General features: G+C 40.0%; 1 protein-coding gene across 1 annotated transcript; it reads right to left on the reverse strand.

Moving 5' to 3' along the window:
• Positions 2905-3591, reverse strand: LOC107646385. Its single transcript, XM_016350572.1, has one exon. The coding sequence runs from the start codon at positions 3589-3591 to the stop codon at positions 2905-2907; it is 687 nt and encodes a 228-aa protein (XP_016206058.1).

Genomic DNA, 11200 nt, shown 5'->3' on the forward strand with positions numbered 1-11200 from the left:
TTTCCTTCCAAATTGTTGCGCACGGTTCCTTGTGACAAGAGAACAAAGCTCTTTGCAAGAGCTTGAAAGCTCTTGGCAAGAGCTTTACTTGTCCTTGAGGTCCTTGGTTCAAGTCTTGGGTGGAGCACTTGTGGAGCTAATTTCCTTGCAACCAAGTAGCGCCTGATGTCTCCCTTCCTTGAGGTGCCTAGTTCGATCCTTGGGGAGTGCAAAAGCTGCCCATTTTTCATGGCACAAGAGTAGCGCCCAAAGCTTTGCTTCCTTGAGGGACTTAGTTCGAACCTTGGTGAGTGAAAACAAGCCAAAATTGGCTTGTTTTTCCTTGTGAAGTAGCGCTGGCCCCCCTCCCCTTGGTCATGGGTTCAAGCCTTGGTGAGTGAATTGGCAAGCTTTTCTTCCTTGATTTTCTTTGGAGCATGCCCGAAAAAGCTCTTGGCAAGAGCTTCCAAGTTCTTTGGCAAGAGCTTGACTCTTGCTTCCTTCTTCCATGTGTTCTTGATAAAGCTCTTGGCAAGAGCTTCAAAGCTCTTGGCAAGAGCTTGGCTTCTGATTCTTTAAAGGAAAGCTCTCCACAAGAGCTTTAAAGCTCTTGGAAAGAGCTTTGTGCCCTTGTTTCTTGACTTCACCCACGCTTTTCCTTGTTTGAGCCACGCTTCTCTTCCTTGTGCCACGCTTTCTTTCTTTGCTTAGATCATGCTTCTTAGGCTATGCTTTTCTTATTTTTTTCTTTTCTTCACCTACAAGTAATCAAAACAACTAATCAAAGTATCACAAAATTCACAAAGCTTAAAATTCATTTAAAACCAATTAATTTTAGTTTAAACTTCATGATTTTGCATCAATTAAAGGGTGGTTGATTGATTCAAAGAAACCATGCACATCCACTCCAAATTGCTAACTTACAATGCAAGAAAGTGCATAAAACCTAATAAAAATAAAGAAAAAGACTAGTAAAACTAGGCTAAGATGACTTGTCATCACAACACCAAACTTAAAACTTGCTTGTCCCCAAGCAAGCACTAAACATAAGAGAAGATAAAATGAAATAGAGAAGCATGCATGTCCTTATTAGGAAGATAGTTGAATTTGGTTTATGGGGTTTTATGCAGATCAAAAGTAGCTCATTTTTTACTTGCTGTCAAAACAAACAATGTTTCCTTAAGAGTTCACCAAGGTTGCTGCTACTATGCCTTACTTTCTGCTTATTTCCCTTGTTAACTTTTTCTTCTTTCTTTTGCATTAAAGAGCTTATTTCTTATTGAAGGCTTGGTGTCAAATGTTGCAGTGGCCTTTGGCTTAATTTCACTTAATATTTCTTCACCACAGACACATGGCTCACCTTTTTCTTCCTAGGATCATTGATGCCTAGCATCTCTTTGGATAACTAAATGTTTTGTAGCTAGGTTGCTCTTTATTGTGGACTTTCAGTTGGCAATCCCAAATCAGTTGATCTAAGTGACCAAGTTTTGAAATACTCCTTAGAACTTACTTGTCCAAGCATATCCTAGTACACAAACACCACAGGCATATGTCCTAGGGTCCGAGCTATTGGTGTCTAGCCTTATTATTTGTTTCTTTGCCACTTTTTGGCTTTTCTATTTCTTTTTCTTTCTGTTTTGATTTATTTTCAAGGGGCTTTCATTAATTGAAGGATCATAACAGCAAACTAGCTTAGGCTCCAAAGAACCTGTCATTATGCAACATTTATTTTGTGAGCTATCAATTGAATCAGACACATACCACCACTAACTTTCATTCTAACTTTTGCAACATTGAACAATTACTTTTCTAAATCAAACATCTTTATTTTATTCAATCAGCAAGGGAAACAAAGCAAAGTATTCAAGTCAATGAATGATGACAATTATTATGCAGATAAGCAAAAATTATGCAGATAGATTTCTTCAGCATGTACTTCCACTTGCAACTAAATGATCATTCCAGCCAGATATAAAGGAGTCTCTGAATTAAATCATTACATATCAATAAGAATCAAGTATAGATACAACCTGTGGGTTGCAGCTTCTCATTCTTCCTTCTGTTTGCTCCTTTTGAATCATAATGCAAGTGTTCTTTGAATTTGTTGGCTATTTTCCTGCATAATCCTCAAAAGTGGCTTGCTTCTCAAGCCCTTAAGGTGTCAGGTTAATTTGCAAGGCTCATTTGTGTGCTTTTGAACTTACTTTGGTGTGTGAACACTAAACTTAGTTCCTTGCCAATGCCTCTCATGCAGCAAATTTATTGCCTGTGAAATCCTTTTTCGTGCTAAAGGTAATGAAACTAAAAACTCTGAACAGCAGATAGTTAACTAGTTCATCTAATTGTTTGAAGCTAGCATTAGGCAGAAAATGAGAATGTATTTTATGATGAGATTTTGGTGGAACACCAAACTTAGAATCCATCATTCTCCCTTATATTGTTTTGGTGTGCAACACCAAACTTAGCTCCTTGCAATATAAATAAAGCTAATTAACCATTTTTATTAAATAGCTATGAAAAGAAAACTACCTCAGGTTGGGTTGCCTCCCAATAAGCGCTCTTTTATTGTCACTAGCTTGACATTGAACTCCTCTTTTATGGTGGTTGATGACTGTAGTGCCTCAACTTGTCCCCTCTGACTGTGAGCTTCTTCTTTGTTCCTTGATGCTCAATCTCATCATGCTCTAGTGAGAGTATTTTGCTCACAGTATAGTAATCATCAGTCTGTTGGCTTGCTCCCAGTTGTTGATAGATCAACTGTACTTTGTCACCCTTGGAAAGCCCTTCTGTTGGAATTTTTTTGTTCTTCCAACCCTTTTTGCTTCTGTTCTTGTTTTTCTTCCCTCCTTTTGTTGACCCTTCTTCTTTGACAATAGGCTTCCCCTTGAGATTTCTCTTTTTGGTTGCCACTACTCCAATGTCTTCTTAAACTTCTTCATTATTTTGCACAATCTCTTCCTCTATTTGACCTGCTGTATCATCTATCTCTTGCTTTGGAAAGCAACTGTTGTTTGTCTTGTTGATCCCTTCCTTCCATTGCAGATTTTCTTTGTCAATTTTCATACAGTCCTTCTTTTCATCAATGAACTGTGTTTCTGGAAGTACATTCAGGGTGACACTTTCATCATGCATTTTGAGGGTTAGCTCTCCTCGTTCTACGTCTATAATGGCCCTTGCAGTGGCTAAGAATGGTCTTCCCAATATAATGAAATCACCTTCATCTTCATCTAAATCTAAGATCACAAAATCTGTTGGGAAGATGAATTTGTCCACTTTTACTAGAAGGTTCTCAATCACACCCCTGGGACATATCACGGACTTGTCCACCAGTTCTGAGGACATCTGTACTGGTTTCACTTCTTCTATGCACAGCTTCTTCACTAAAGAAGAAGGCATCAAGTTGATACTAGCTCCTAAGTCGCACATCGCCTTATTGATGGTCATACTGCCAATGGCACAAGGTAGAAAGAAGCTTCCAGGATCTTCAAGTTTAGGTGGAAGTCCTTTTTGGATTAACGCTCTGCATTCTTCAGTGAGCAGTATGGTTTCATTCTCTTGCCAACTTCTCTTCTTGTTAATAAGCTCTTTCAAGAACTTGGTGTATAAGGGCATCTGTTCCAATGCTTCAGCCAGTGGAATGTTTATCTCCAATTTCTTGAAGACTTCAAGAAATTTAGGGAAGTGTTGGTCCTTAGTCTCTTTGCTGAACCTTTGAGGATATGGCAATGGAGGTGTGAAGTTCACTCCCTGCCTTTGTTCCTTGGTTGGCTCTCCCATTGCTTCCTTCTCTTTTCTTGATTTTTGTGGCTGGTCTTCCTTTTCTTGAGCTTGATTCTGAGTTTACTTGCTTGCTGTTACATCCTCATCATTGGTTTTCTCTTCTTCAGCTTGCTTCTTGTCATTTTCCTTTGGCTTCTTGGTTGTTTCTTCATTTTTCACCAGGATCTTTCCACTCTTTAGTTGTATTGCTTTGCACTCCTCTTTTGGATTAGGAATGGTGTCACTTGGTAGTGAACTTAAAGGTCTCTCAGTAGCGAGTTGCTTGGAAATCTGCCCAATCTGCCTCTCCATATTTTTCATGGAAGCTTCCTGGTTCTTTGTTGTCATCTCTTGGTATTTCATCATTTTATCCATCAAGAGCTCCAAATTGGTAATCCTCTGAGAGTCTTGTGAGATTGGTTGATTGCGGGGTGTTGAGGGCTGAGAGTAAGTGTTTTGGTTGGAGGCTTGGTTATTGGATGGATGATGGTTAGAGTTGGGGTAAGTGTTTTGTGGTTTTCTGTATGTGTTTTGGTTATTGTTTTGCTGGTTGTTGTGGTTTGTGTTTTTCCAACTGTTTTGGTTTGAGTTTCTTTGCCATGGTTGTTGAGTTTGATTTTGATTGTCTCCCCATCTGAGGTTGGGGTGGTTCTTCCATGAGGGGTTGTAAGTATCACCATAGACTTTATTTGGCCCAGAATTTTGATTATGCATGTACTGAACTTGTTCTTGCTGCTGCTCCTCTTGAGTCTCTTCACCTTGCCTCCATGTGGTTGATGGTTGGCTTGTGTTGACTGCTGCAACTTGAAGATTGTCAATCCTCTTGGCCATTTGCTCAAATTGTTGTTGAATTTGCTGCTGCATCATTTTGTTTTGAGCTAGGATTGAGTCCACTCCTTCCAACTCCATCACTCCTTTCCTTTGTGATGGTTGGCGTTGCCTTTGGTGAGCAAAGAAATACTGGTTGTTGGCCACCATATCAATGAGATTTTGGGCTTCCTCTGCAGTTTTCATGAGTTGTAAGGAGCCTCCTACTGAATAATCCAAAGCCTCTTGAGATTTCAGTGTCAAGCCCTCATAGAAATTCTGCAATCTGTCCCACTCACTGAATATTCCATGTGGGCATTTCCTGATTAGAGCTTTGTATCGTTCCCATGCCTCATACAAGGGTTCAACATCCATTTGTGTGAATGTTTGTACTTCAGTCTTCAATCTAATAACCCTTTGAGGTGGGTAAAACTTGGCAAGGAACTTGGTTACTAGATCATCCCAATTGTTGATGTTGTCTCTTGGGAAGGATTCCAACCATTGAGTGATTTTATCTCTGAGAGAAAATGGAAATAGCAGTAGCTTGTAACTATCAGGGTGCACACCATTGGTTTTGACAGTGTCACAAATCCTCAAGAAGGTAGACAAGTGTTGGTTAGGGTCTTCAAGTGGTCCTCCTCCATAAGAACAATTGTTTTGAACCAAGGTGATGAGTTGTGGCTTTAGTTCAAAGTTATTTGCATTAACATTTGGGGTGAGAATGCTACTCCCACAATGTCTAGGATTTGAAAATGTGTAGGAAGCCAAAACTCTTCTCTGTGGTGGATTATTGTTGTTATTGGCTGCTCCTTCTGGTGGATTTGGTGGATTTGTTAAGTGTTCCTCCATATCTTGGAACTCTTCTTCTGAATCCTCTTCTCCAACAATGTTTTTCCCTCTTTCAGCTCTTCTTAATCTCCTGAGGGTTCTTTCGTCTTGTTCATAAAAAGTGGGTAGAATTCTCCTTGTACCTGACATACAACCAAAGCATAAGAATCACACAACACCAGAGAGGCAATAACACTTCAATCCATTGCTGAAGTGAAATGTTAGTTGGCTTAAGCAAAAATTCAAACAGTTAGTGTGTTAGTCAAAAATTAAAGAAACAGAAAAGAAAAAGTGCTTAATCTAGATCTCCACTTCACTTAATCATTGTCAATCTAATTCAATCCCCGGCAACGGCGCCAAAAACTTGATGTGTGGAAAACGATCCAACACAAAACTCACCGGCAAGTGTACCTGGTCGCATCAAGTAATAATAACTCACATGAGTGAGGTCGATCCCACAGGGATTGAAGGATTGAGCAATTTTAGTTTAGTGGTTGATTTAGTCAAGCGAATCAAGTATTGGTTGAGTGGTTTGTATTTGGCAGAAACTAAATTGTATGAATTGTAAAGGGAGAGGAAAGAATTGCAGTAAATTGAAAAGAACAAGAAGTAAAAGTGCTGAATCTTAAAGAACAAGTAAATTAAATTTCAGAAACTTAGATTGCAAGAAATGTAAATAACTGAATCTTAAAGTGCAAGAAATGTAAATTGCTTGAATTATAAAAGGGATTGGGAGCTGGAATTGCAGAATTTAAACAAGGAGAAGTAAATTGCAACAAAACAGAATAGTAAAAGGTGAATTGAAGTAAAGTAGATCTAAACAGAAAAGTAGAAATGCTTGAGAAATTAAAACAGAAAATGATGCTTAATTTGTAGCAATTAAAAGGATGTTGAAGATCTCAGGAGTGGAAGAGACTAGAAAACAAGTCTAGATCTCAAATCCTTCCTTGATCCAACAAGAACAATTGCAAAATGAAAATGGAAAAGTAAATTGCAGAAAGAGTAGAAGAATGAAACAGTAAAAGTAAACAAGAGATCTCAAGGTGAGATTGAAACAGAAGTTCTTCAATTCTCCACCCAAGATCCAAGATGAAAAGTAAAGGGTGCTCAAGCAAGAACAAGGAAGAAGAGAGATCAATTCTCCTTCCTAATTCTCCAAGATCCAAGTTCAAAGTAAAGAGCTCTCAAAATTACAAAAAATGGAAATTCAAAGAAGCAAAAGAAAATTTCAAAGTAAGTAAAAGGTAAAAGTAAAAAGTTCCTTCCTAAATCAAACTAACACCTATTTATACACTTCCTAATTTGGATCTAAGAATTTAGGTGGGCTCTAAAATTTGGTGAAGAAATGAATTAATTTGGATTTTTGATCAATTTTTGGCCCATGGTGCATCTCCCAGGGGAGAGTTCAGCTCTTGGCAAGAGCTTTGGCCAAGAGCTTTGGTTCCCTTTCCTTCCAAAGTGTTGCGCACGGTTCCTTGTGACAAGAGAACAAAGCTCTTGGCAAGAGCTTGAAAGCTCTTGCCCAAGAGCTTTACTTGTCCTTGAGGTCCTTGGTTCAAGTCTTGGGTGGAGCACTTGTGGAGCTAATTTCCTTGCAACCAAGTAGCGCTTGATGTCTCCCTTCCTTGAGGTGCCTAGTTCGATCCTTGGGGAGTGCAAAAGCTGCCCATTTTTCATGGCACAAGAGTAGCGCCCAAAGCTTTGCTTCCTTGAGGGACTTAGTTCGAACCTTGGTGAGTGAAAACAAGCCAATTTTGGCTTGTTTTTCCTTGTGAAGTAGCGCTGGCCCCCCTCCCCTTGGTCATGGGTTCAAGCCTTGGTGAGTGAATTGGCAAGCTTTTCTTCCTTGATTTTCTTTGGAGCATGCCCGAAAAAGCTCTTGGCAAGAGCTTCCAAGTTCTTTCGCAAGAGCTTGGCTCTTGCTTCCTTCTTCCATGTATTCTTGATAAAGCTCTTGGCAAGAGCTTGGCTTCTGATTCTTTAAAGGAAAGCTCTCCACAAGAGCTTTAAAACTTTTGGCAAGAGCTTTGTGCCCTTGTTTCTTGACTTCACCCACGCTTTTCCTTGTTTGAGCCACGCTTCTCTTCCTTGTGCCACGCTTTCTTTCTTTGCTTAGATCATGCTCCTTAGGCTACGCTTTTCTTATTTTTTTTTCTTTTCTTCACCTACAAGTAATCAAAACAACCAATCAAAGTGTCACAAAATTCACAAAGCTTAAAATTCATTTAAAACCAATTAATTTTAGTTTAAACTTCATGATTTTGCATCAATTAAAGGGTGGTTGATTGATTCAAAGAAACCATGCACTTCCACTCCAAATTGCTAACTTACAATGCAAGAAAGTGTATAAAACCTAATAAAAACAAAGAAAAAGACTAGTAAAACAAGGCTAAGATGACTTGTCATCATCTATCTTCTAAAACTAAAATAATGTCTTTTCCTATTTTATCATAAAAATTAAAGTTTAAATCAGAATTAATTAAAGCAATCAGCATGTCTTCAATTGATGGATGGGGACCACTTGCTTCGTAGGGTCCACGCCTAACTTGGAGTGGGCATAACCATTCTTATGTGAATCTCCCTTGAGTCTCTGCTATCCCCTGGCTCTAGTCTGTGTTTCTGGGCCGAAAACTGGGTTGAAACTTGGCCTGAAATCGCCCCCAGCATTTTCTGTGAATTCTGCATGTCGCGTATGTCACGCGTACGCGTCGATGGTCTTCTTCGCATGTCACGCGTACGCGTCAGGTACACGTACGCGTCAGGTACGCGCACGCGTCGCCATGGACAGCTCCAAATCATGCATATGCGTTAGGCACGCGCACGCGTCGCTCCTCGCTGGTCAGCTCCTTGGTTTCTTCTCTTTCTCTGCAGAAACTCCATCAAATCCATCCGAATGCTACCTAAAATAAACAGAATTGCACAAGGCTCAAAGTAGCATCCATAGTGGCTAAAAGATAATTAATTCTTGATTAAACTCAACGATTTAAATGCAAATTCACTAGGAAAAGATAGAAAAGATGCTCACGCATCACAACACTAAACTTGAATTGTTGCTTGTCCTCAAGCAACCAAAATAATATAGGCTTAGAATGTGAATTTGCATGAGAATGAGAGTTAGATTAAGCTCATGTCTCTTCTTATAGTGGGGTTTACAACTGCAATCCTGAATAGTTTTGGCATCTCACTCTCCTTTGAATCAGAAGAATGTTACTGTCATTCGGAATTAGAATCTGGATAATATTATGAATTCTCTGATCTTTTGTAACTCAATTTAACCCTTGAACACATCAATTTTTCTTTTCTTTGGTGCTTTTCACCTTGAGCCTAGCCATGACTTTAAATGTTTTGTCTCAAGTTTTACTTGACATAGAAACACCACAAGCACTTAACTGGGGAACTCTTTTGAAGTTCTGATTTTTCTTTCAGCTACTCCCAGACAGTGGTGCTCAAAGCCTTTGGTATACTCTATTAATTGCCATTGATCTCGACTCTAAATGTTTTGTCTCAAGGATTACTTAACACAAGAACACCACAAGCATATAACTAGGAAAACAACTCTTTGAGCTTTTAATCATGTCTGACCTCCCTAGTCATTGATGTTCAGAGCCTTGGACCTGGCTTTTTTTTTTCAATGATGTTTCTTTTGCTTCAAGGATTAAACTTTTACTTATTTCAGAGAAGTCATAATAATTCTCTAGATCCCTGTTCCTTGTACATCAACATTCTTTGATTCAAATTTAAATATGCACTGTTCATGTCATGCATTCAGAATCACAGAAAATACCACCACATTTGAATAAATGAGACTTTTCTAGAAATTACACTTAAATTCTCATGCAATATATATCACTTCTTTTTCTTTTTCCTTTTAGATTCAAGTTCAGTGAGCGGTACGTGAGACAAATAATAGAATGAAACTAATTCTAAGAACTGAAAGTACTAATGATCATGCAGACAATCGAAGCAACAGAAAATAGAAAACAACAACGTAAGAACAGAAGAGAAATAGAATGAAAGGAACTCAACCACCTTAGTTATGCTGGTGGCCATCTCATTCCTCCATGAAGAACATTCATCTTCCTTTGGTGCTATTAAAATAAACACAGAAGCCATAAGCGTAGCGACAACACCAAACTTAAAGGTTTGCCTGTCCTCAAGCAAAGAAGAACTGAAAACAAAAACACATAGTAAGATGAAAGAATAATAAAAGGATAAAAGAAAGAGAGAGAATTAGGATTGGGTGGATGATTTGAATTCAGGCGCTGAGGGGTTTAATTTGGGCGTCGCATGCGATGCGTACGCGTAAGGCACGCGTATGCGTGGATCGCATTAAGTTCAGATGACGCGTACGCATCAGGGACGCGTACGCGTGGACTTGCTTTTGTGCGAATCGCGCGAAGGCGGCTGCGCGCACGCACAACTCTCTGCTTGCGTGGTATGGGAATCAAAATTTTCAGATGACGCGTGCGCGTCATGCACGCGCACGCGTGGATGGCCATTTGGGAAAAAGACGCGCACGCGTCAGGGACGCATACGCGTGATGCGACTTATGCTCCCAGCACCATTCCAGCCCCACACCATCTCAACTTTCGGCCATGCACCCATTTACGTCGATTTTTCAAGGTCACGCGTACGCATAAGGGACGCACACGCGTGGGTGGCCATTTGCGCAAACGACGCACACACGTCAGGGACACGTACGCGTGATGCGACTTATGCGCCCAGCATGGTTCCATCCCCACTGCTGCTCAACTCTCTGGCCAATTTTATTTTTCACACACACATATGACGTGTACGCGTCAGCGACGCTTGCGCGTCGTGTGCTCATTTTTTTTTTTTGGTGTCGCCTGAAGTGTTTGGTTCCTGTTATCAAATAGCTGCATGATCAAAAAAGCAGTAAAAACTAAATAAAAATCAAACAAGTAAGAAAACTACTACTACGAAAAATAACTAAGGATACAAAATTATCGGGTTGCCTCCCGACAAGCGCTTTTTTAACGTCACTAGCTTGACAGTCAGTTCTGCTAAGTCAGCAGATGAGCGGACCTCTGGCGATCGATCTCGCCTCCAAGATAGTACTTCAACCTCTGGCCATTCACTGTAAATTTCCTGTCAGAATTCTCTTCCTGTATTTCCACATAACTGTATGGTGAAGCTCTGGTAACTACAAAAGAGTTTGAGCCTTGAATTATACAGAAGCACTCTCTGTCCTGGCTCAAAAACTCTGATGACAATCTTCTTGTCATGCAGTAACTTGGTTCTCTCCTTATAGAGCTTGGAATGCTCATAGGTTGAATATGTGAATTCATCAAGCTCATTTAACTGAAGCATTCACTTGATTCCTGCAGCTTCTGAATCAAGATTCAGATATCGGATTGCCCAGTAAGCTTTATGCTCCAACTCAACTGGCAAGTGACAGGCTTTGCCATAGACCAACTGATAAGAGGACATGCCAATAGGAGTCTTGTAAGTTGTCCGGTATGCCTAGAGAGCATCATCAAGCTTCATAGACCAGTCCTTTCTTGAAACACTGACGGTCTTCTCCAAAATTCTTTTAAGTTCCCTGTTGGAAACTTCAACCTGTCCACTTGTCTGAGGGTGATAGGGGGTTGCCACTTTATGACGGACTCCATATCTCTGCAGAAGAGAGTCCAACTGTCTGTTACAGACGTGACTTCCTGCATCACTAATGAGTGTCCTTGGGACACCAAACTGGCTAAAGATATATCTCTGAAGAAAGCTCATTACCACCTTGGAATCGTTGGTGGGCAGAGCTACAGCTTCCACCCACTTGGACACATAATCAACTGCCACTAGAATATAGTTG

Source organism: Arachis ipaensis, chromosome B06, assembly GCF_000816755.2.
Source record: "Arachis ipaensis cultivar K30076 chromosome B06, Araip1.1, whole genome shotgun sequence".
Classification (NCBI taxonomy): Eukaryota; Viridiplantae; Streptophyta; class Magnoliopsida; order Fabales; family Fabaceae; genus Arachis; species Arachis ipaensis.

Coding starts and splice junctions, on each gene's coding strand:
- LOC107646385 (XM_016350572.1), bottom strand. CDS start 3,591: ATGCCCTTATACACCAAGTTCTTGAAAGAGCTTATTAACAAGAAGAGA.